Source organism: Camelus bactrianus, chromosome 19, assembly GCF_048773025.1.
Source record: "Camelus bactrianus isolate YW-2024 breed Bactrian camel chromosome 19, ASM4877302v1, whole genome shotgun sequence".
Classification (NCBI taxonomy): Eukaryota; Metazoa; Chordata; class Mammalia; order Artiodactyla; family Camelidae; genus Camelus; species Camelus bactrianus.
This window is the reverse complement of record NC_133557.1, coordinates 14,855,064-14,882,132: the sequence shown is the minus strand read 5'-3', so window position 1 is coordinate 14,882,132 and position 27,069 is coordinate 14,855,064. Positions and strand designations below refer to the sequence as shown.

Here is a 27,069-nt window from a genome sequence, read left to right as displayed (position 1 = left end):
GCCATATTACAAAGAGAAAAAAAAACAGGTAAAATGCATTTAACCTAGTATGACTGAAATACTGTTACTGTAACAGAATTAGCATAAAAATTATTAGTGAGATATTTTACATTCTTGTTTTCATACAAAGTCTTTGAAATGTGGTGTATATTTTGCACTGACAGCCTGTTTCAATTCAGACTAGCTGCTTTTCAAGTGCTCCGTGGCCACGGCGGGCTCTGGCTACCACATTGTTACTGAACAAGGACTCGTGCACCCACAGTGTAGAAAGTCAAACTTTGCCTGTGGGTGTTTGCAGCAAAGGGTTTATTTGTAGGGCACCAAGCAAAGAGAACAGGCAGCTCAGTCTCCAAAGACCCAAACTCCCCGATGGCTTTCAGACAAGGGTTTTAAAAGTTGTAGGATGCACGATCCGCTCATGGACCTTCTTCGGACTGGTTGGCGGTGTAGTAACAGGTGATGTTTCAGGAATCTCAACCTTCTGGTTCCAACCAGTCTGGGGTCTACGTGCTTGTGGTCAGCCCATAGTCACCCTCCTTCACCTGGGCGGGGGGTCTTAGTTTCTGCAAAACGACTGAAAGATACACATCAGATTGTTATCTACATCCCTTCAGGAGGAACTAGGAGTGTCCTGTGACTCTGTTGTCCTCATTACTAACTGCTTGATTCTGCTCTTTGGAACTCAGGAAGGCCTAGGAGACAAAAGCCTTTCTTTTTTTAAACAAACAAGAAACGGGAGACACAGGCTACCTGAGAAGCCTCCACAGGGTCCTGCTTGGTTTCAATCCCCACTTGTCTCTGATATTCCTCAATCCTGAGGGGAACAGAGGTGGGACAAGGAAGGGAATAAAGTTTGGGATGGAGAGGTTAATCATAAACTTGGCAGGGGGACTCAGTTTCAGTTGGACGGCACCAGGTCTAGATTGATTCCAGGAGTGTGGGGACTTGGTCATTCATCTCATTCCCCACCAGTGAAGCACAGATAAATGTTTGTTGATTGAATAGATGATGGAGGGCAATCCCTGCCCTCAGGGAATCATGTTGAAACATCTGACATGCACCTAAAAAATAAATCAAAATCAAAGTGCGACATCACATTTTCTGGGGGCCGAATCCTTCTGTCCCTTGAAAACTACTCTGGCTTAGATGGCCTGAACATTTTATCAATTAGTGGCCAGCAAGGAAATAAAAACCACTTGGTTATTTCAGGTGGAGAGGGAGTTCATAAGGGAAATTGATGCCAAAGGCATCTGAAGTGCTAAGAGCAGAGGGAGCAGGAGTGTTGCCCAGAAATTGGGAAGCAGCTGCTGCCTGGGATGGTCAGGAGCCCAGGAGCCGGTACCCACCATCCAGCTGCTGGAGGCACTGCCACTGCACCCCTGGAACCAAAATGCTGCTGAATCTATGAATCCTGCTGAAGTTGGTCCCGGCAGGAGCCAGAGGGAGAGGGGTATCTCTCATGGTTCTGCCTTCTCCCCCCCGGCAGACCCTAACCAGAAACTAGCTGGTCGGGGGCTCTGGCAAATATCATTTTCAGGCTTCCAGTCCCTGAAAAACAGAGATGACAAGGCAAGGGTCCAGGGGGAATGGAGCTGAGTAGCTGATACCTGCTGCTCTCTCTGCGAAGAACACACTTACCCTCACCTCCACCTAAGGAACTCTTCCTCAGCCTCCAAAACCCTGCTCCAAAGACATCTCCTCTGCTAAGCCTTCCTGGACTACAGCCAACTGCTTCAACCTCTGGCTCCTCTCCGCATATTATAGAGAAACTTTTGCAACACTCAGGTTGGCCTGGATCAGGACCAGCTGGGTGTACTCCTGGCTCACGCTCTGGAGCACTCCAAGAGCTGGGTCAGGGCACCCCTCCCACAGGGCGACCCCCAGGTGGACTCAGGACTGGCACCTCTAGCTCCCAAGCCTGACTGCCTCCCCTCTAAAGAACAGGGACAGGGCTGGCCCAGCCAGGTCTGCCAATGCTGGGTTCTGATGTCCAACAGACCCTGGATCAAATTCTGGCTCTGCCACGGATTCACAGTGTGGCTTCAGGCAGATTCTCAACCTCTCTGTGCCTTTGCATCCTTACCTGTAGAATAAGGATGATTTGGTGTTTACTTTCATGACCAATGCACAAGTTCAGTAAAGCAGTGCACATAACATATTTAGCTGGCTCTTGGCACATTCTAATCGTAACAGCCAACTTTCCTCCAGGTCAGGAACTTTTACATGCACTGAGTTACTGACTCCTCAAACAATCTTATCAGGCTGTCCCCCCCATTTTACAGATTTGATAGTCACACAGCCAGTAAGGTGCAGAGCGGGGATTTGAACCCAGGCAGCCTGCCCTCTCCAGTGCATGGCCTAGCCCAGAGGAGGTCTGATTTCTACCTGGACCCTCCCTTCCCACCATGTCCCCAGGTGCACAAGGCAGAGGCTTCCACAAAAGCCCTCGTGGAGGGGGGAGGGGAGGTCTGATCAGGTCCATCTTTCCACCCCTAAAAGTCCCTCTCCTCTCCAGCTGCTCTTGTTTACCTAGGATGCCTGCCAGCTCACCCCTTGGCCTCAAGCCAAGCCCAGAATAACAGAATGTTGACCAAGTCCTAGAGGCGAGGCTTAAGAGGGAGGGCCAGGCAGGGGCCTCCTAGAAACACATGCACCCTGGGGCCAGGACTGGGTCGGCACATACACTTCCCAGCCTCCCCACCTCCCTCCCTGACAGGCCTGAGCAGATGCACAGAGACACCCGCCCACAAGATCGTGAAGCCCTGTGTTTTGTTTCAAGAGGCAAAGTCAAAAGTGTTCCATTAAAAGCAGAAGAAATGAAACAATGGTGATGCACGCTTGAGAACAGGGATCCCTAACGACCGAAGCTGAGCAAGAGAAGCAGACACCAAAGACCACGATCCACATAATTCCACCTGTGTGAAGTTCATGAACTCATCGACAGTATCAGAAGCTGGTGTTGTGAATGGAGAAAAATGGATTAAGACAAAAGTGCTGTGATAACACACAACCAAGACAGGGTTCTTTTAAAATGGATTTTACGAAATGAATGAAGATATAGGTTTCTTATTCAACACAAATGGACAGTGGATTTGACTTTCTAAAGACTTTTTGTATCATTAAAACAAGAACATTTTTGATGTTGGAAAAGAAAGATGGCACATTAACAGATGAAAGTTTGTATGCCTGGAATTTTTTGCAGTTGGATTTGAATGAGTATGACCTTGTGGAATGTGACTTTAGTAAAATTTCTAACACTTTGAAAAAAAAAGGAGTTAAGGCTGTTTTTCCTGCAGGGGAGAGACTGGACAGGAGCACGAGGAGGCTTGGGGGCTTTGGGATGGCTTTGGTTTTCTTCATCTGGGTGCTGGGTTACCAAGTACATCAGCCTGTGAAAATGTATCTTCTATACACATATAGTGGTGCTCTTTGTATATGTAGGGTTGACTTCAATAAAAGTTCAAAAATGTAGTTCTGGAATGTTCTAGAATTAAGTCCAAAGTGGGGTGGAAACTTGATCCATAGACCTAGGACAATGGGAGTAGTATGTCTCCCCTCAACAGGGAAAGGTCAAGAGAAAGCCAAGAGCTAGAAGGTTGGGCTCAAAAACGTAGTTACCATGTGACCCAGCATTTCCACACCTGGGTATAAACCCAAGAGAACTGAGAACATACAACCACACAGGAAGTTGCATATACATGTTCATAGCAGCCTTATTCATAATAGCCAAAAAGTGGAAACAAACTAAATGTCCATCAACCAATGAATGTTTAAACAAAATATGGCCTATCCACACAGTGGAATATTATTCAGCAATGAAAAGGAATGAGGTACTGATACACGTTCCACATGGATGGACCTTGAAAACATACTCAGTGAAAAGAAGGCAGTTACAAAAGACCACATATTGTGAGTTCATTTCTATGAAATATCCAGAAAAGGCAAATGTATGGAGTGATTATCTGGGGCTGGGGTGGGGTTGTAGGGACTGGGAGACGGGGACAGCTCAAAAGCATGGGGTTTCTTTTTGGGGTAATGAAAATGTTCTAAATTTGATTGTGATGCACAATTCTTTCCAAAAAGCCATAGAATTATACACTTTAAAAGGGTGAGTTGCAGCAAGTAGGGTATAGCTCAGTGGTAGAGTGCATGCTTAGCATGCACAAGGTCTTGGGTTCAATCCCTAGTACCTCCATTTGAAAAACCAAATAAATAAATAAATAAGCCTAATTAACTCTCCCCTGAAAAAAAGTTTAAAAAAATCTTTAAAGGGTAAGTTGCAAGGAATGTGTATTATAGCTCATTAAAGCAATTTGAAAATAAATAATACTCAACAGGGAAAAAAAAGGAAGGCTGAGCCCCAGAATCTCAGACTTGATTTAGGCTTAGGAAGTCTGCCTGGGTGTGCGCATGACCTTGGGTAAAGCTCTTCCCTTCTCTGGGCCTTAGTTGGCCCTGCTGTCAAAGGGGAGACAAGGGAGTTGCAGCAGAAAGGCCACCGATGTGGGCATGTTGTCCATGACCACGTCTGCTCCTTGCCCAGCCTGTGAAGTCCGGGGGTCGTCCGGGGGCTGGTAAACCCCTAGTTGTTCATCGAGGTCTTTGCACTCACAGTCAACAGGCCACATTTCATCAGTGGCCTTTAAAAGTGGCAGAAGAGACGCTTTTCCAAACATTGTTCCCGGCCACTGCTCCATGTCAAGGATACCAGAGGCACAGGTGAAAACCCCAGTTTCTCTCCAGGCCCTTAGTCAGCTCCCAACTCCCCATTAGCTCATTCCAAAGTCATCTGGAGTAGACAGACAGACAGACAGATGAGGGCCCGGGGAGAAATGCCAGCCAGACCAAGTAAGACAGGGATCTGGCTTCACTTGGTAAGTTAACCCCATTCACCCCATTCAGAAGGGGAAACAGCACTGGTGGGGCAGGGGCAGGGCCACGATCCCAGAGCCAAGGCTGAATCCAAGGACTTTCCTCTTTCCACTTGTCTCAAACAAGCCTAAGTGCGGACTATGTGCTCAGCCTGGCTGTTGTCCAGAAATGGTGAGAGAGGTGCCATGACCAAGGGTGGGCAGCCCCTCCCTGGGAGGCCTGGGCCTGTGTCCCCTCTCCCTTCTCTCTTGCTGTTTGACTTTGAGGAAGCCACTCTCCCTCTGGAGGCCTTTGTCACATTGGTGCTTTCAATTACTGCCCTGTTACCCAACCCAGGGATGTAATGATGGAAGGGAACGGGACTTGTAAATTGTAAAGGGCTGTAGACATGGAAGCCAACAGAAATTCTGGTCTTGGCTGAGGCTCATTTGTTTAACCCGTGCCTGCTACGGGTCAGGAAGGGATGCTGGTGGCCTGGACCAGGGTGTGGCTGCCTTGGAGTCATCTGAATGGATCTGAGGCATGCAGAGGAGATTCACTCATTCAACATCTTTTTTGGCTCCTACTGTGGGCCAGGTGCTGCATTAGGCCCTGGGGAGACAGTGGTCAGCGCGGCAGGCCTGTCCTACAGAGCAGTTAAGCAGCTCACCAGCGTAAAGTGACGTGTGTCAGAAAAATAGTCTAAGGCTCGGGACAACAGGGCCACCAGGACCATGATAGAAGCGAGGGGGCCGAGCATTACACGCATTAACTTGCTGGGTCCTCACAACACCCCATGAGGTGGGAGCTAGCATTACTTTCTCTGCTCTACAGGTGAGGAAACTGAGGCCCAGAGTGGTTATGTGACTTGTCCAAGGTCACACAGCTAGCAAACGGTGGAGACAGGATGCCAACCAGGCAGGTTGGGTCCACAGCAACTTTTCCTAACCCCTTGCTTTGTCATCATCTGTCTGGGGATGCAGACTTAGAAAACGAGAGGGTCTTCTTTGACAAGGAGGTCAGAGAAGACCTTCTGAGAATCTGATGCAGAAGCTGAGACCCTAGGGAAGAGGAGCTCGGCCAGGGAAGGGTTGGGGTGGGCGGGGCAGAGGCCGTTCCCCAGACAGCTGATGCTCTAGGTTCTGGGCCCCTCACTTGTGTGGGGCCTTGCTGACACCAGGATGGCAGGCAGCTGTGGAGTATTCCAGGCAGGGAGGGAAGCCAGGTTGCTATCAGGAAGCATTTCAGTGTAAACATTTCTGGGAAACAGCCTCAAAAACTCTCACTCAGAAGAAGGGAATCTGCAGCTTGTAAGTCTCCAGCAATTTGTTATGATTTCTTCTCACATTGCTCAGAAATTTTCACTTTTGTACCCAATTTTATATTTATAATTTTATTTTGTATTCTTTTTATTAAAGATAACTCTCCCAAATTAAAACTAAATCAGGGGGAGGGTATAGCTCAGTGGTACAGCACATGCTTAGCACGCACATGGTTCTGGGTTCAATCCCCAGTACCTCCATTAAATAAATAAATAAATGAATGAATAAACGTAATTACCCACCCACTTCACCCCCAAATCTAAATCCACAACGTGATAACACATGCTTCTCACCAGAATGGCTAAAATGCAATATATATATATATCTATCTCAAATTGTCGGTGAAGATATGGAACAATGGGAACTTTTCTATGTGAGGGCCTGTAAATATGTATGACCCCTTTGGAAAACTATTTGCAGTATCTAAATGGAAGTTCATTTATCTTTGTGAGGCAGCAATTCCTCTCATGGATGTTTACCCAACAGGAATGAATCCATATATTCCCCGAAAGACATGTGCAAGAATGTTCTAAGCAGCCTTTTTTTTCCCCTAGTATTCCAAAGCTGAAAACAGCCTTAAAGTCCAACACTAGCAGAACGGGTTACAAATTGGTATAGTCATTCCAAGTAACGGAATGAATGAGGAAGAATAAATGACAGCTACATGCAACAACTTAATTGAATCTCACAAGCATGTTAAGCAAAAGATGCCAATCACACAGTACACACTGAATGATTTTATTCAGGTGAAGTTCAAACCTTGGCAAAACTCATGTGTGATGTTTGAAGTCAAATTGTGCTAACTTTTAGGGGATGGGTAGTAACTGGAAAGGGGCACCAGGGAGGTGTCTGGGGAGCTGATGATGGGCTGATCCTTTAGCTGGGAGCTGGTTTGTATGGGTGTGTTCAGTTTGGGGGAATTCATCCAGCCGTATGCATGTTGTACTCTAAGGAACCCCCACTCTAACGATATAAGCTTTAAGCCCCTTGAAACCTCGCCCTTGAGACTAGAGGAGGGTTTGAAATTTATTATCATGCAGTGGTTCCCACTGAAGGGTTGTGAGCAGCAGGTGATATAATCTCCTTGATGCTTTAGGAAGCTCCCTCCAGCCACCCCAGGGAGGGCGTGATAGCGCCAGGGTGGCAGTGGGGAGACTTGGGAGGGGCTGCAGAGGTGGCCACTGAAGGGAGAGGGGCAGAGAAGTCTTCCTGGGGGGGAACCTCAAGGGCACGCCTGGCATGGAAGAGGTGGAGGTGAGTGAGGAGGATTGTTTGGGCAAAGAGGGGGAGACTGAAATACAACAGGAGCAGCCAGTGTGGGGGTCCGAGGAGCAGAGGGAGGTCTGGTCTCTGATTATTCCACAAGTGCTTGGTTGCCCTCCGCCTAGCCAGGCCTTGAGCTCTAGCCCTGGCACCACCCGGAAGCCAACTCTCTCTCAGCCAACTCCCTTTTCATCCCTTTCCAGGCCCTGCCAGGCCCTCTAATGGAAACTTTGAGGGGCCCACAGCCAGCTCTTGGCGGCCACCCAGACCCTCACAGCGCTGACAATTTATCTCTCCTCAGTCATGACTGGTTTTTTTTTTTTTTTTTTCCTCTTTCTGGTTTTATTGACCCAAGCCTTCGTGAGGGCCTCTTTGGGGCAGACTTCAGGACTGACAATGTTGTATCTTGTCTCATTGAGGTGCCTGGAGGCACCCATTTTACAGATGAGGAAAGTGAGTTCTGACAAGCTGAAGTGACTTGGGGCCAAGATTACCCACTCAATAGGGGGCAGAGCTAGATGTCAGCAATAATGCCAATGATAGCTGCCATGTACTCGCACGCAGGGGTGCCAGTGCAGTGCCAAAACCAGTGCAGCAGTGCATGCATTGGTTCATTCGGTCCCCCGCTGTGACCCAGGGAAGGGAGCTTCAATTATTATCACTCCCTTAAAAAAAAACCTGTTTATTGAAGCCTTACAGGCCTGTGCAGAAAAGTCCACAAATAACAGCCTGATGAGTTTCCACAAACTGAATTCACCCAAGAAACCTGCACTCAGGTTCAAAAAAATAGAACAATTGATACAACACCAAAAGCATAAGTGATAAAAGAGAAGACTGATAAATTGGGCTTCATAAACATTTACTACTTCTGTGTTTCAAAGGGTACCATCCAGAAAGTGAAAAGACAACACACAGCACGGGGAAAATATTTGAAATCATCTCTCTGATAAGTCCAGAATCTATAAAGATCCTTTACAATTCAATAATAAAAAGGCAAGTAACCAAGTTTAAAATAGGCAAAGGACTTGAATATACATTTCTCCAAAAAAGATATACAGATGCTAATAAACAAATGAAGATATGGTCAACATATTTAGCCATTAAGAAATGAAAATAGAAACCACAGAGAGATGCCACTTCCCAGCAACCAGATAGCTACGATCAGTAAGACAGATAACAAGTGTGGGTGAGGATATGGAAAAATTGGAACCCTCATATATTGCTGCTGGAAACATAAAATGGTATACAGCTGCTTCGGAAAACAGTTTGACAGCTCTTCAAAAACACAGAGTTAAACACAGAGTTACTGTTTGATTCATCAGTTCCACTCCTAGCGGAATCAGAGAAAAAACACATTATGTCCACACAAAAAGTTGAACACAAATACTCACAGAAGCATTATTCATAGTAGCTAAAAAGTAGAAACAACTTAAATGTCCACCAACTTATGAATGGATAAATAAAATGTGGTATATCCGTACAATGGAATATTATTTAGCATTAAAAAGCAATAAAGTATTGATACATGCTACAACATGGATGAAACCTGAAAACATTTTCCTAAATGAAAAGGCTACATATTCCATGATTCCAATTTTATGACATGTCCAGAATAAACAAATAGAAAATAGATTAGTGGTTACCTAGAGTCAGGAGATGAGGGAGGGTGAAGGTGAGGTCAAGAGGATTAGGGTGACTTTTTTTTCTTTTCCTTTTTTTTTATTAAAAAAATTTTTAATTGAAGTATAGTTGATTTATGGTGTTGTATTAGTTTCTGGTGAACAGCACAGTGATTCAGATATAGATAGATAGATAGATAGATAGATAGATAGATAGATAGATAGATAGATAGATAGATATATGTATATACACACACACATGTATATATTCTTTTTCATTATGGGGTACTATAAGCTATTGAATATAGTTCCTTGTACTATACAGTAGGACCTTGTTGTTTATCTACTGTGTACATAGTAGTTTGTATCAGCCAATCCCAAACTCCCAATTTAACCCCCTTTCCATCCTGGTAACCATATGTTTGTTTTCTATGTCTATGAGTCTCTATCTGTTTTGTAAATAAGTTCATTTGTGTCATTTTTTAGATTCCACTTATAAGTGATGTCATTTTCTTCTGACTGACTTACTTCACTTAGTATGATAATCTCTAGATCCACCCATGTTGCTGCAAATGACATTATTTCATCCTTTTTTATGGCTGAGTAGTGTTCCATTGTGTGTGTGTGTGTGTGTGTGTGTGTGTGTGTGTGTGTGTGTGTGTATACCACCTTTTCTTTATCCATTCATTTGTTGATGGACATTTAGGTTGCTTCCATGTCTTGGCTATTGTAAAATGTGCTATGAACATTGGAGTGTGTATGGCTTTTCAAATTAGAGTTTTCTCCAGATATATGCCCAGGATTGGGATTGCTTGACCATATGGTAGCTCTATTTTTAGTTTTTAAAGAACTTCCATACTGTTTTCCATAGTGGCTGCATCAATTTACATTCCCACCAAGAGTGTAGGAGAGTTCCTTTTTCTCCACACCTTCTCCAAGGGGTGACTGCTAATGAGTATTTTCTTTGGAGGAATGATGAAAATGTTCTAAAATAATATTATGATAATGGTTGCATAACTTGTAAATATACTTAAAAACCATTGAATTTTACACTTTAAATAAATGAACTTTGTGGTATGTAAATTATATCTCAATAAAGCTGTTAAAAAATAAAAAGATACTCCATGCCTTTTTTCACGCTGTTCCAATTCCTGGATTGCCCCTACCTTCTAGTTATCTGAATGCCCCCCAAAAAAGACAATTTCTAAGGCCCAACTCAAGTGCATTACAATGATTTCCTTGATCCATTCTCATTAGAAGCAATTTCTCTCTCCTCTGAACTCCCACATTAATTCAAGTCATTCACTCAGAGGTGATTTATAAGACATCTATCATGTGTCTGGCTGGCACTTATTATATTTCACATGATTATTTAAGACCTGATTTCATCTCTGCTACTATATTGTAAGCTTTTGGAGGGAGGAGATTATATCTTGTTCCATTCTGTGTACTCAGAACCCAGCCATGTGACTGGCACACAAAAGGCATTCAAGGAAGGTATGTAGAATTCCTTCTACATTTCCTTTTTCTCATATCAGCCTCCTTCCAGGACATAGCTTCTCAATGGAAGGTTCCAGGCCTGATGCATCCTTGTATTCCCCATAGGAACAGCCCAGTACTTAGTAGATATTTTTTAGTAAACACAAAATGACTAAGTGATGAAGATGGCTTTAGTTTCCATCATAACTGTCCAGTGAAAGGTTTTGAAAGGAGGTGAGACTTACATCCATGTATGGAGGATGTGTAGGGATAAGTGAGGATTTTAAATCCAAATGGGAAACAGTAGGAAGGAAGGGATGTGATCTTGCAAATATCTGCATGGAACAGGAAACCATAAGAGATACCTAGAAGAATTAAAATGAGAATGAAACAAAAGTTCTAGAAATAAAAATATAATAACTGAATCTTAAAACTCAATGATTAAGCTTGATCATGGATTAGACAGAGCTGAAGAGAGAATTAGTGAAGCAGAAGATAAATGATCTAGAATATAGCACAGAGAAATATGTAGATGTAAAATATAAAAGAGAAATTAGAAGGCATGGAAGATAGGGTGAGAAAGTGTAAAACAGCTTTATTAGGAATTTCAGAAGGATACAAAAGAGAATAAGAGGCAGACACAATAATTGAAGGGATAATGACTGAGAGCTCTCCAAAACTGTTGAGAGCTAATAATCCACAAATTCAGGAATCTCAACAAACCCCAAGCTAAACAATAAAGATAAATCCATGTCTAAACACAAAATGGTAAAGCTAAAGAATATCAAAGACAAAGAGAAAAATCTAATGAGCATCCAGAGAATAAGAGAAATACCTTCAAAAGAATGACTGAGTGATGCTGAGTTCCAAATAGCAACAGTCAGTGGAAGCCAAGTGATGGTGAAATGGTATCTTTGATGTGCCAAGAGGAAATATCTACCCAACTAAAATTCTATACTCACCAAAAAGTACCTGAAGAACAGGGCTTAAAGGAAGACATTTTCAGATAAACAAAATAAGAGCTTTCTGCTCATATAACCTCATTCAAGAAAATCCTAAAGGATGTATTTCATGTAGTAGGAATATGAACCCTGACAGAGGGCTTGAGACAAAAGAAGGAATGAAGAGCAAAGAAATAGATAAATATATCTGCAGGTATATTTGACCATTAGCTATACAAACAGTAATATTAATGTCTTGTAGAATTTCTTTCTCTCTTTTTTATTTGACAGATTTATAATACAAGAAAAATATGCCATACACATCGAGGTAGCATTTTGGTGGCTGGAAAAAAATTAAAGGTACTGACTATATAAAGTTAAATAATCATGTTGTAATTTCAGGGGTAATATTTTAAAAAATAGAAACAATGTATAATCTCCACACTAGTGGAGAGAGGAAACAGAATTTTAAAAATCAATCTAAAATAGCACAAAAAGAATAGAAAAATAACATAGAAAGGGTGAGATAAAGCACAAAATAAGCTAGTGGATTTACACCCATATACATCAATATTGTTATTAAATATCGAAAAGCTAAATGCTTCAGTTAAAATACAAAGATCGATGTATAGCTTGGATTTGAAAAATCCAACTATATGTGGTTTGTAAGAGGCATATGGGAAACATAGAGATATAAAAGGATGGAGAGATTTATGTAACTTATAAAAGAATGGTGGTGTAACTATATTAATATAAAATAAAATGTATTATTAAAAATATTACTAGAGATAAGAAGGGTGCTGTATAAGGGTAAAAGTAATTTTAATTTATAAACGCATATAACTGTTTTAATTTTGTATATACCTAATGACACAGTTTCAAACTATACAAAACAAAAATTGAGAGAACAATAAGGAGAAAAATACAAATTTAAATCATAATGAAAGATTTTAATATAGCTCTCTCAGTATTTGACAGAACATGGAGACAAAAAGTCAGCATGGATATAGAAGATGGATTTATCAGATAGGGATAGGTTGTGCTGCAATAACAAAAAAATCCAGTCTCAGTGGCTCAGTACAACAAAGGTTTATTTCTCACTTACACAAAGTCCAGTGGAGTCAGGCAGTTCTCAGGACAGTTCTCCTCCAGGCAGTGGCCCGGAGACCAGTCTTTTCCCATCACATGCCTCTGCCATCTCAACGTGTGGTTTCCACAACTGTATCTCAAGAAGATTGAGTGTAGAGGTAGCACACTGGCTCTTAAATGCCTTGGCCCAGAAGTTACACACACATCACTTCCACTCATATCTCTTTAGCCAGAACTGGTCACATGGTCTCTCCTATTCTAAGGGTACTGAGAAGTATAGTCTGCCTTTGTTTCCAGAAAAGAGAGGAAAACCAGGTAAGAATGAGCATTTATAGTCTCTATGCAGGGGATTTAAACCAAACGATGAACAAATTTGACCTAATAGACACATATAGCTAATTCTGTGTCCAACATCTTATTTTCAAACACCTAAGACAATTTACAGAATGTAACTACAACCTGGGCTATAAAGCCAGTCTCACCAAATTTCAAAGAACTAAAATCATATGGAGCATATTACCTAACCATCTAGTTCTTATAACTAAGGTATAAATCAATAATGACAGATAATTAGAAATCTCCATAAGCTAGGAAATTTAAAAATACACTTCTAAATAACCCATGGGTTAAAGAAGAACTGACAAAGGAGGCTAGAAAATCTTTTGAATCAATTGATAACAAAGAAAATTCATATCAAAATTTGTAAGTGTAGATACATCAGTATGAAGAGGGAAATTTATAGTCTGACGTATGTCAGAGAGGAAAAGAAGCTGAAAATTGGTAAAATCAATATCCATCCAAAGAAGTTATAAAAAGAATGTCAAAACAAACCCAGTAAAAGCAGGAAGTAAACAATAAAGGCAAAACGAGAAATTAACAAAATAAGAAAGCAGAGATTAAAACAGAGCCAGAAGATGGTTCTTTGAAAAGACAGCAAAATGGACAAATCTTTCAATGAAATTCTTCTAGAGAAAAACAGAACTGGCATCAAAAAAAAAAAAAAAAAGAGTTACGAATAAAAACTGGGACATCAATGCAGATCCTGCCAATATTAAAGAAAAGAGAGGGTATTCTGAACAACTTTCAGTCAATACATTTGAAAGTTTCAGTGACATGAGACCAACCAACAACCTAGCAAGGTGTAATATACCAATTTTCACTCAAGACAAAAGAAAATCTAGAGAATCCTCTAACAATTAAGAACACTGAAAACCCCTTTCATTAAGAAAACTTCAAGTCTAGATGGCTTCACTGGTAAGTTCTATCCAATATTCAGAGAAGAAGCAATTTTGGTCTTCCAGAGAATAGAAAAACAGTAAACAATTCCCAGATCATTTCATAAGACTAACATAACCCGCGTACCAAAACAGCACAAAGACATAGCAAGAAAAGAAAATTACAGGCCAATTTTACTTGTAAAGCTAAATGAAAAATCCTTAATAAAGTATTAGCCATAAAAATCCATCAATATATAAAAGGTTATCACAACCAAAGTGGGGCTATTCCCAGGAACACAAGGTTGGTTTAACATTAGAAAATCTATTCATGCAATTCAGCACATAAACTGATTAAAGGACAAAAACTACATGGAGAAAACCACTTGATAAAAAAAATTAATATTGGAGAGGGGAGGGTATAGCTCAGTGGTAGAACACATGATTAGCATGCATGAGGTCCTGGGTTCAGTCCCCAGTATCTCCATTAAAAATAAACCTAGTTACCTATCCCCCCACAAAAAATTAAAAATAAATAAAAGGCCTTGCAAAAAAAATTTGTGATGAGAACAAGTTTTTTTAAATTAATATTTACTCACGATTTTAAAACTAAAAAATTATAATCTACAAAATTATGAACAGAAAGGAATTTCCATACTTTGATAAAGATTATGTCTGCAGCTAACATAATGAATGGTAAAATATTGCAGGCTTTCCTTTTGAGATCAGGAAGTTAAGGACGCCCACTGCACCCATTTTATTCAACATTTTACTGGCAGTCTTATTCATTGTAGTGAGGCGAAATAAGAAATAACAGTCATCCCTGGAAAAATTGTATTTGGAAAAGTTGTATTTGGAAAAGAAATAAAAGTCATCTTTCAAAGGTGCTATGATTAGCATGTATAGAGAAACGTCAAAATGATCTACAACTGTGTTATTTAAATTAACAAGAAAATTTAGCATTTTTATTAACTACAAAATAAACGTATTAAAAATATGTTTCTACATAACGACCTACTGAATTATCGAATGAAGCTGCAGTGGGAAGCCGGGAAGATTTGCACTTGAGAGGCAAGAAGATCTTCTGAGCGTTCAGAGGTCAGTGGGTGCAAAGGGGTTACTCTGTGTGTGAGTGAGCTTCCCATAACTGGAAGGGTTCAAGCAGGGGCAGGACAGGATGGGCTGCATACAGCGGTGCTGGAGAAGGAAACTGGACTCATGGTGAGAGGCTTGTTCTCCCCAGGCTGGACCTCAGCTCTTCTCACAGTTAGCCCTGGGAGGCAGCCTCTTTTCTTTCTTTCGGCGCCTCTCAAAATCAATTTAATCCTGGTCAAGTGGGTAAAATAAGCCAGGATTTAAGGTTCTGGAACATGTTTGTAATAATCCCTAATCTTATCTCTGTCCACCCCTATCTCCTAGGCGCTCCTTTCAGAGAAAACCCACAATGGTATTTCTCTTGCCCTCTCCTGTCCTACTCCACCCCACCAACTTATCTTCCAAGTTCAAGCTCTGTGGTAGAGCGCACAGCTCCCCTGAGTGTGGTGGGTGTTAGCCTTGGAGCTTCAGGAACAAACTTGAGAGGGTTCACCCTGTTCAAAGCCTTCAAAGGCTCCCTACTGCCTAGAATGATGTTTGTTTGTTTTTTGTGTTTTTTTCCAACACACAGACCCCTTGGAGAAAGGCAAATCCTTCTTGCTAACAGCACCCTGGAGTATCTACTATGTGCCCAGCCCTCTGCTATGGCTTTACAGGCTTAACTTCATTGAACACCCATGATTGCCATGAGGTAGGACCTATTATTAGCTCCCCAGGTCACACACTAAATGGGGATTTGGGATTGGAACATTCTCAGTTCAGCCCACATATTCTGAAACACCATGCTACCTGGTCTGGTTTGGTTTGATTTTTGTAGCTTTGTTTTCCAAGTCAAATTTGACATGCTCCCCTAAAGGCACAACATGGAAGAGTGGGAATGCTTTTACAGGGGGGCCTGGACTCCTCAACTCTCCCAGTTGATCCCCTAAAGTAGCTCCTCCCAAACCACTAAGCCACCAGATCCCCAATCCTCACCAGAGGGGCCCAGGAGGCAGAGCACATAAGCGTGCAGATGTTAGCGTCAGACGGCCCTGTGCTTTCCAGCTACCTGACCTAGGGCCTCAGTTTCCTCACCTGCAAAATGGGGCTCATGGGCTTTCCTACTTTTGCAGGGTTATTTTGAGGATTAAATGAGACGGTGAATGTAGGGCTCGTCACCCAGGAGGTGCTGCAAACATGTTGTCTGTGGTTACTGGCAGCCTCTGGGGTTTGGGGTAGCCCCTCAGCACCTCTCTCTGGACTCTCAACACAGCAGATTAGGGGCCATGAACTCCAGAAGGTGCTGCCACCCAGGAAATGAGGCAGCCCTGACCCCTGCAGGGACATGGCCATAGAACCTCATTGGCTCTACCTGCCGCTGGAGGATCAGGGGCAGATGCCGGGAAATGAGGCTGTTAATAAATCTGTCAGTTTCCAGGATCCCGCTCCATCCACAGTCCGGGGCCCCTGCTCTGACAGGCACTGCAGGAGGGCTGAGGCCCAGCTGGCAGCAGACCCAACTGTTGGCAGAGCTGCTACATAACTCTGTAATGAACTGTCCCTCAAGTGGGAGGCATTAACCGTGCTGCATGGCCCCTGGGGTTAACCCTTCCCTTTCCAGGCCCAGGGAAGCTGAAAGCACATCTTGTGTGAGGGAGGGCTATAGGATTACCTATTGCTGCCTAACAAGTTACCCCAAAATTCAGCAGCTGGAAATAAAAAATAACTATTAACTCTCAGTTTCTGTGGCTCAGGAGTCTGAAAATGGCTTAACTTAACTCAAGATTTTCCAGATAGTGGCAATCCAGCTGTCAGCCTTGGTGGCAGTCAGGTCAAGGCTTGACTTGGGGAGGATCAGATTCCAAACTCACTCGCACAGCTGTTGGCCGGCCTCCAAACAGCTGTGTCCAAGCTCACTCACACGGGCCTGTCCACAAAGCTGCCTCACGTCAAGGCAGCTGGCTTTCCCCAGGCAAGCGATGAAGAGGAAGCAGGAGAAAGCAGCCAAGATGGGAGGCACAGTCCTTTCAGAACCCCACATTTTTACCTGTCACTTCTGACATTTTCAATTTGTTAGTTGTCAGTCAGTAAGTCCAGCCCACACTCAGGAGGGAATTACACAAGGGTGGGAACCGGGAAGCAGGGGATCCCTGGGGGTCATCTCAGAGGCTGCCCATGTCAGGGGGCTGCTGCCAGGACACACACATAGATTAGAGGCCTGGTGCTCCTGCCCAGAGAGCCAGGCGTTGGCCTCAACTCCTCATTCCATCTATCGCCAAACCCTGCTGATTCAAAGTCCTAACTAGCTCTCAAGTCTCAGCACTCGCCATCTCTTGACCATCATGGCTCCTCCCAGGCCCCCATCAAGTCTCACCAGGATGTCCTCACTCGTCACCACCTGCTTGCTGGTCCCCCTCGCATCTATTCTGCTCCCCTTGGTACCCCCCATCCCTCCCACCATCACCTGCTGCTTCCCAATAGTATTCAGAGGAGTCTTTTCAAAACACAGATCTGACACGGTTTTGCCTTGCTGAGAATCCTTTGGAGGCTTTCCAAGATTCTTAGCATGAAGACCCAAGTCTTCTCCGTGGATGACAAGATTCTGCAGGGTCTGGCTCGCCCTGACCCTCAGCGGCCCCACCACACAGCAGTGCTGGCCCCTTTCAGTGCCTCGAACATGCCTTGTGCCCTCCCGGCACGGCCTTCACATGTGACGTGCTTCCTGTGGAAACATTTTTCTCATCCCCTTCACTTAGTTAACTCCTCATCACCCTTGGGATCTCGGCTCAAGAGTCACTTCCTTGAAGAAGCTGTCCCCATCCAAGCCTAACTAGGTTCAATTCACCTGTTGAAAACACATCCTCGTGTCACAGCACTTTGCCAGGCCCACTGCGCCTTCACCTGACTGGTCACTGTCTGTCTCCCCTGAGATTCTAAATGCTTGATGGCAGGGACTGTATCTGGCTTTGCCAGCTGCATCCACAGTGCCTATCACCAGTGGGTGTTTAAGAAACACATACTGAATTAAGAAAAAAATTAAAGTCCTTGGGCAGATGATACAACCACAACTTTGAAACATAATTCTTTAGAATCACAGACCTCCAGGGCTGCAAAGGGCTCAGAAACCAGCCAGCCAACCTCCTCAGAGGACACTGAGGCCCAGAGAAAGGGGAGAACTGTCCGGGCTGCAGAGTGAGTGGGAACAGGGCAAGAGCCAGTCTCCTGTGTGACCCCCTCACCTGCCATTTCCCATCTGTCATAAGACTCACTTACCTTCTGTCACCACCGAAACTTCACCACTGGCACCTGATGAACGCTAACAGATTATCTCCATCAGCCCTAAAACCTTGGCACAAAAACTCCAGAAGCTGCAAAGCCTCCCTTCAGGTAAACTCTTTTCTTAGCTCTGGAACTACCAGTTCCAAAAATGCAGAGACAGTTCTGAAAACAGCCATTTCGCCCATATCAAGAATAAGGCTTGCTTTTGAAAATTCTCCGTTTGGGGTTCCTCCAAACAGAGCCCTAGACCATCTGAGATGGCAGGGCCCTGAGATATTCTGGGCCAATTCCAGAAGGGGAAACTGAGGCCAGAGAAGGACAGGGAATTTCCCAAGGTCACCCAGGGAATCAGAGACAGGGCTGGGACCAGAACCTGGGCCCCCTCCACTCTCTGGCCAGTGCTCCTGTCTCTACAGCAGGCTGCAAGTAGCCAGACTGAATTAACCTCAAGGTTCCTGCAAGTTCTGGTCTGAGGCTAAGATTCTTCTAAGAACAGGGATTCATCCTCGGACTATAGTCAGCTTTGCAGACTCCTGTTGCAAGTCCTCAGCAGAGACTGATTTTCTACGTGCGAAAATGACAATATAGCATTCCAAAATAAAGTGGCATTCTAAGGACAAACTGATATTGAAAAATAATTCAAAATTGGGATCCAAATCAGTTGCCAATGTTTAAAAACTAAAATATTTTATTTGCAAATCCAGTTTTCCACATTCTCTTAGAAAAATTGGACAACCTGGCAATACTGATTCTCCCTTACGGCATGCGACACTTGGCTGAACTGCACAGTGCTGTCACACACTCGCCTGTCCGCAGCTGGCCAAGTTACGTCCTTTCTATTGCCTTCCCAGGTCTTGAAGGCATTTGAGTTTGCACCCCTGTTCTATTGGATTTGAGAATCCCCTCTGTAACTATTCCCCAGATGAGGGGTAGCATAGGCACTGTTTGTTGCCTCCAGGGGCAGGGAGTTTGCTTCCAGTCTGTTACATGGCTGGTCAAGTGGATGGTGGTGGGGAGGGAGAGCTTGATTTGAACCATGGCTTATCTGAATCCATGTATAACAAGTCATGCTGTCTAATGAACTTTAATTACCTTGGAATGAGGACTCTCCATGCTTGTTTTGGCTGAGGCAGATAAGAAAGCCACTCTTGGGAATGACTTCATAGATTTCCAGGCCATCAGAATGAAATCCAGATGCCATTGCATTCCAGGCAGACTAGGGGCCAGGTCTGGATGGTCCTTTTGAAGTTTCAAAGGCAACCCGTGCTGATATCCAACGAGGGTTTGGAGGTCTGTCTTCAGGTTCTTGAGCAATGATAGCTGTCAGTTAAATTGCCTTCCTATGACCTTGCCAGGAGCTGTCACCACCAACCCATGTTTCATCATCCATTGGGGTGGGGGGTCTTACAGGCGTCTCAGGCCGCTGAGTACCTCATCAGGAGGTCACCCAGGGAATCTGGGTAGACACTCTTATAGAGTTCTTGGCGAGCTTCAGGCTTTGGAACTTTGAAAGCAATGGCTTTGTTCCTACCACACTTATCAGTAGTCAAATCTCAAAGCCAATGGAAACATTGGAGTCCAGGACTGTTCCTTCTGGGAGGGCCCTTGTATACTTCATCTCCTCTAACTCTCTGCCTTAACTAAGAAGCTCCCAAAGGCACCCCAGACAAGGAGAGTCAGCCAGCCTTGGTGGGGCAGTGTCTTCTGGATAATGGGTCAGAAGCTCTCCCCATTTTCAACTCCCGCCCTCTGTTTTATCCTCAACTTAAGGACCGTTTTTCCTGCCTGTCTTCATCTACCTACACTGAGCACCACCACATTTACTCTCTCGTCTGCAGACTAAACTGTTCCAGGTCATCCTTCCTGGGAGGCCTTGATCTTGAGGCTTGGCCACTCTCCTGCAACTGGCCGGTGTCCCTCCTCAGTATCTTCTCACAACAGCTGTGACTGTAAGAGGACACAGTTCTTGCTCTATGACTCCCGGAGAAGAACAGCCGAGTCCAGACAGCTGTCCCACATCCCAGGCTCACATGCCCAGAGTTTGCACGGATTGCTCCATATCAGTAAACAGCTTTTATTTATTTAACAAATACTCATGTAGCTCAGCTTACTTTAGCAATATTTATCAAATCCCCATAATGCTCAGCATTAAGAGCCTATTATCATCCAGGGTGTACAGATGATGAAACCAAGACACAGGGAAGAAAGTTACTTGGCCAAAGTGTCAGTTAAGTGGGGAGATCGGGACTTAAACTCAGATCATTGGAGACTGGAACTAGTGCTCGCAACCACCCCGTGCTGCCTCTCCATGCAGTTGTTAACGTTAAACACAAGGATGAAGATCTCCAGGGAGATCTGGAAATACCAAGTGTTCCCGATATGTCAGCCTCACCCTGAGATGTGAAGAGACTTGTCTGAAGTCACTCCATTCATCACTGACGGAGTTGGGACTTCAACAGGGTTCCAAATTTAGGGCTCTTTGCTCTAACCTAGAGCATGCCAAGTGAACTAATCAGATTTAATTGAAGCGGAATCCTCCAGGGTGGCATCACAAAGATTCTATCCAGGGAAGTGAAATGGATTCTAACCTGGCTTTGAGCCCACATGTTTATCTAACAGGCCACAATTACCCACTGGGTTCCTGGCCAGGGAGAGAGAACCACCCAACCTAGGCATCTGATAGTTTGAAAGTGCATATGTTAGGAGATACATGGAGACCACATTAATTCATAGCCCAATAATGTGCAAGTCATCATGGTCTCTGTTGGGCTGAAGTGTATATTACATTAATTCGGGGATGGGCAAACTTTTGTAAAGGGTCAGATAGTAAATATGTTGGGAAAGGCGGTGGTCCCGGAGACTGAAACATTTTCTTACAGGAAGATAAGGATGCTCACAGCCAACGCTGGACATACCACCTTGTTTGCAAATGTCTTTCCCCTGCTAACAGGCTTGATGTGCATGTCTTTGTTCTGCTTAAGCATGTGCATCATAAGGCACGTGGCCAACCCCACTGCTTGTATCTACTCCTGGTGGGAGGTCCTCCTCCTGCAGAACAAGAGGGGCGCGTGCAGATCATCTTCCTGCATCAGCTACAGGACAGGACCTGCTGGCCCTGGGGAACCAATGCTCACTATTAAAGCAGATCTTGTGTGGTCTCTTCTCCCTGTGAGTGAAGCATCTTTCTACCTAGTTGCCTAGGTGACCCATGTCTTTCTTGGTGACTCTGACACCTGAAACCACGCACTTTAAATTTCTTACTATCTCTGCCTTTTAATTGAGGCATTTAGACAATTCATATTTAATGTGATGACTGATACGATCGGATATTAGTGTATCATCTTGCTGTTTGCTTTCTACATGCATCAACTATTCTTGGCTCCATTTTTTTCCTCCCTTCTTTTGGAATAATTGAATAATTTTTATGATTTCATTGCATCTCCATTGTTTACTTACTAGCTACAACTCTGTTATTTCAGTGGTTGTTTTAGTTTTTTTAGTGTATATCTTTACCTTATCCCTTATCACATTATACCCTCAAGTGACATTATAACTTCATAAATACTATAAGATCCTTTTAATAAAATACTTCCATTTTTCTCCCTTCTGACTTTGTTATTGTTGTCATACATTTTGCTTTTTTGTATGTTATAAAACCCCAGTACATTATTATTTTTGTTTAAACAGCCAATAATCTTTTACAGACACTTAAATTATAAGAAAAAATTATATACTTCCCTGTGGAGTCATTTTTAGTGCTCTCCATTCCTTCGTGTAGATCCAGATTTCTATTTGATATCATTTTTCTTCAGTCTAAAAAACTTCCTTTAATATTTTTTATAATTCAGGTCTAGTGGTGATGAATTAGTTCAGCTTTTGTTGCTTTGAGAAAGTTTTTCTTTCACCTTCATTTTTTTCTTCTTCTCTTTTTAAATTAAAGTAAAATTGACTTACAAAATTAAATTAGTTTCAGCATAGTGACAATATTTTTAAACATTATAAAATGATCATCACAATAAGTCTAGTTACCACCTGTCACCACACACAGTTATTCCGATATTATTGACTATACTCCCTATGCTGTACAATACATCCCATGGCTTATTTATAATTGGAAGTTTGTTCCTCTTAATCTCCCTCACCTATTTCATCCATTCCCCCAACCACCTTTCCGTCTGGCAACCACCAGTTTGACCTCTGTATCTATGAGTCTGTTTCTGTTTTGTTATGCTTGCTTTGTTTTTTAAATTCCACATATAAGTGAAATCATATGTGTTTGTCTTTCTCTGTCTGACTTATTTCACTTAGCATAATACCCTCTAGGTCCACCCATGTTGTCACAAATGGCAAGATCTCGTTCTTTTTTAGAGCTGAGTAATATTTCATTGTACATCTATATCCCATCTTCTTTATCCATTCACCCATTGATGGTCACTTAGGTTACTTCTATATCTTGGCTATTGTAAATAATGCTGCAATGAGCATAGGGGTCCATGTATCTTTTCAAATTAGTGTTTTTGTTTTCTTCAGAAAAATACCCAGAAGTAGAATTGCTGGATCACGTGGCAGTTCTATCTTTATTTTCTTGAGGAAACTTCATACTGTTTTCCATGGTGGCTGCACCAGTTTACATTCTCACCAACCGGGCACAAGGGTTCTGTTTTCTCCGACTCCTCACCAACTTTTGTTATTTATTGTTGTTGTTGTTTTTCTTTTGATGACAGCCATTCTGACAGGTGTGAGGTGACATCTCCTTGTGGTTTGATTTGCATTTCCCTGATGATTAGTGATGTTGAGCGTCTTTCATGTGTCTGTTGGCCAATTGTGTGTCTTCTTTGGAAAAAAGATCTATTCAGGTCCGCTGCCCATTTTATAATAGGTTTTTTTTTTATATTGAGCTGTATATTTTGGATATTAACCCCCTTTTTGCTAATGTTTGCAAATATCTTCTTCCATTCAGGTATTTTTAAAAATGTCCTCAGCAATCCACTGGTTGTTTAGTAGCATATTGTTTAGCCTCCATGTGTTTGTGTTTTATGTTGTTTTCTTTTTCCTTATAGTTCATTTCTAGTCTCATAATCATGGTCAGCAAAGATGCCTGGTATGATTTCAATCTATTTAAATTTACTGAGACTTGTTTGTGACCCAGCATGTGTTCTCTTCTGAAGAATGTTCCATATGCACTTGAAAAGAATGTCTATTTTGCTGCTTTTAGATGGAATATTCTCTCTCTATGTATATCTATTAAGTTAATCTGGTCTAATGTGTCGGTCAAGGACAGTGTCTTACTGATTTTCTGTCTGGATGATCTGTCCGTGGATGTAAGTGGGGTGTTAATGTCCCCTACTATTATTGTGTTACTGTCAATTTCTCCCTTTCTGTTTGCTATGATTTGCTGTATGTATTTAGGTACTCCTATGTTAGGTGCATATGTATTTAAAATCATTATATCTTTTCATTGTTCCTTTTTTCATTATATAATGTCCTTTGTCTCTTGTTACAGACTTTGTTTTAAAGGCTATTTTATCTAAGCATTGCTACCCAAGCTTTCTTTTACTTTCTGTTTGCATAGAATCCATTTTTTCATCCTCTCACTTTCAGTAGTGTTGAGTCTTTAGATCTAAAGTGAGTCTTGTAGGTGGTATATACATGGGTCTTTTTTTTTTTTTTAATTCATTCAGCTACTCTATGTTTTTCATTGGAGCATTTAGTCCATTTACATTTAAAGTAATTGATAGGTATGTACTTGAGGCCATTTTGTTCATTGTCTTCTGGTTGTTTCTGTAGTTCCTTTCTGTTCCTTTCTTCTTTTGCTCTCTTCCTTAGTGATTTAATGACTATCTTTAGTGCTATGTTTGGATTCCTTTCTCTTTGTGTGTGTGTGTGTATCTATTACAGCTTTTTGGCTTGTGGCTACCATGTGGTTCATTTATAACTATATATACCTATATATACACACACATATATATTGTATATTTTAAGTTGATGATCTCTTAAGTTCAAACACATTCTAACAACCAAGCATTTTTATTCCCCCAGCCCATGTTAAATGTTTTTGACATATTTTACACCTTTTTGTTTTGTGCATCCCTGAACTACTTATTGTAGATATAGATGATTTACTACTTTTGACTTTTAACCTTCCCACTAGCTTTATAAGTGATCAATCTACCACCTTTACTGAATGTTTTCCTGTACCAATGAGATTTTTCCTTTTGTAATTTTCATATGTCTAGTTGTAGTATTATCTCTTCTGCTTGGAGAAGTCCCTTTAACACTTCTTGTAAAGTCAGTTTAGTGGTGCTGGACTATTTTAGCTTTTGCTTGTCTGTGAAACTCTTGGTCGCTCTTTCAAATCTGAATGACAGCCTTGCTGGGTAGAGTATTCTTCCTTGTAGGTTTTTTCCTTTCATCACTTTAAATATATCATGGTACTTCTTTTTGACCTGCAAAGTTTCTGCTGAAAAGTCAGCTGATAGTCTAATGGGAGTTCCCTTCTATGTAACTTGTTGCTTTTCTGTTGCTGCTTTTAAGAGTCTCTCTTTGTCTTTAATTTTTTGCCAGTTTAATCATAATGTGTCTTGTGGAAATTTTTGGGTTCATTTAGTTTAGCCATTTAAGAGAGGACTCTATTTCCTATAGCCCTCCAGCTCTCCTGTATGCAAGCCTGCTGGCCTTCAAAATCACACATTCTGGTGGCTTATCTTCTTGGTGCTGGACCCCTAGACTGGGGAGCCTGATGTGAGGCTCAGACCCCTCGCTCCTAAGGAAGAGCCCCTGCAAATGTGATTATCCTCCCAATTGTGGGTCACCTACCTGGGGGTGTGGGTCCTGACTATACTGCATCTTCACCCCATCCTACCCATCTTGTTGCCTGTGGGAGGAGGTGAGCTCAGGGTCTTCCTACTCTGCCATCTTGGCCACACCCCTATCCATTTTTGAAAGACATTTTTGATAAATATAGAATTCTAAATATTTTTCTTTTCCCATTCAACACTGTAAAGATGTTATGCCATTCCTTTTTGGCTTGCACAGTTTATGACAAGAAGTCTGCTGCTACTCTGATCTGTATTCTTCTGTATGTGTTTCTTTTTATTCATTATCAGTGGTTTAGCATTTTGACTATGATGTGTCTTGGGATGTAATTTTTTTTCCATGTTTATTCTGCTTGAGGACACTGAGTTTCTTGGACCCATGCCTCTATCATTTTCATCATATTTGAGGAATGGCCATTATTTCTTCAAATATTTTTTCCGTCTCTTTCTTTCCTCTCCTGGTACGTATTTTTTACACTTGGTATTGTTTCATAGGCTATACCGTTCATTCCTTTTCTGACACTTTCTCTTTGTGCTTCATTTTGAATCATGTTTTATTTCTATGCCTGTAATTTCACTGATCTGTTCTGCTGCAAATTCTCATTTCTTCTGCTGGTAATCCCATTCAGTTTAATTTCTATGCATCCTCTCCAAAAATTTGATTTGGATTTAAAAAAAAATATGTATCATGTGTCTTTCCTCATTATATTCATGGCTTCCTTTATATCCTTAAGTATTTATAATATTATTTAAGGTCTTTTCAACTAATTCTATCGTTTGTGTCATTCTGGATCTATTGAATTATTTTTCTCCTGGTTCTGATCATATTTTTCTACTTCTTTTCATGCCTGGTGATTTTGTGGTTGTTGTTGGATGCCAAACATAATAGATTTTATGTTGTTTAGTGCTGAGTTTTGTGTATTTTTTTTAAATGATGCTGGACTTTGTTCTGCCAAGCAGTTACATCACTTGCAGATCAGTTTCAGGATTAATATTAAGCTTGTTTTACGGCAAGCTAAAAGCAGTCTTTACTCTAGGACTAGTCTGCCTGTCACTACAAAGGCATAACCTTCTTAAGATTTTATCCAACACACTGTGTTACAAGGCCTCTTTAGCCTGGCTAGCAGACACTTCAACTATCCCTAGACCTCTGTGAGCCCTTGGAATTACTTGACCTGCTTCTTTCTATTTTTCCTTTCTCTGGTTGCATGGAGTTTCATCCCACACATGTCCTGATCAGAACTCACCTAAGGGTCAAGGGCACCCTCGCGGATTTTCTGAGCTCTGTCTCTGTGCAGCTACCTCCTCTCTGTTGTTTTTCCCTGTAAATTTTAGCTGCCTCAGCCTTCCTGAACTCTGATCCCTGTGTCCTCAATTCGGTGATACAGTGGGCCTCTGGTTCCACATCTCTGTGCTGAAGATTTGAAACATCCTAAATGAATAAGGTGAGCAATCACCTCTACCTGTGTTTCCTTCTCTCAGGGATTCACAGCCCTGTGCTTCCTGACATCCAATGTCTGAAAATACTTGTTTTATATATTTTGTCTGCTTTTCTAGTTGTTTATGATGGAGGGCAAGTTCCATAGCACTTAATCCTTCCTGGGTGGAACTGAAAATCCCTACCCTAGTTGTTTTCACCATTGGTTTATACTTCAAAATATCATTTAACTAATAGACGGTGACTTCATTAAAAGTTGTTAGAGACAGTTTAAGAAAATTGTGTTTGGCGTTAGTTCATGAGTATTTTTGAGTTTTATAGTTCTACCAGGAAGTCAGGCTCTGTCAAGATTTTATGAAAAGTCGAACTGGGAAAAGGTTGACCCGAATTGATCAAGACACAATCCATTACTTAATCTTTAAATTCACCTTTAAAAGTGTTCAAGATTTTGACAGTGGTGCCAAGACCATTCAAGGGGAAAGAGTAATCTCTTCAGCAGATGGTGCTGGGTGAGATAACTGCATATCCACGTGCAAGCATGAGGCTGAACCCTTACATCACACCGTATGCAAAACTTAACTTAAAAATGTACCAGTTACCTCAGTGTAAGAGCTAAAATTATAAAATCCTAGAAGAAAACATAGGGATAAACTTTCATGGCATTGGATTTGGCAGTGTTTACTTA

The 27,069-nt window shown here is 42.2% G+C and overlaps 1 protein-coding gene across 1 annotated transcript in view; it reads right to left on the bottom strand.

Annotated features, from left to right (window-relative positions):
* Nucleotides 1-289: 289 nt before the first annotated feature.
* Nucleotides 290-27,069, bottom strand: part of RPRD1B (regulation of nuclear pre-mRNA domain containing 1B) — a 77,329-nt gene continuing 50,549 nt past the window's right edge. Inside the window, exon 7 of the mRNA XM_074347263.1 lies at nucleotides 290-574. Within this exon, the coding sequence (XP_074203364.1) occupies nucleotides 557-574 (18 nt within the window). The 3' untranslated portion in view covers nucleotides 290-556. The remainder of the gene's footprint in view (nucleotides 575-27,069) is intronic.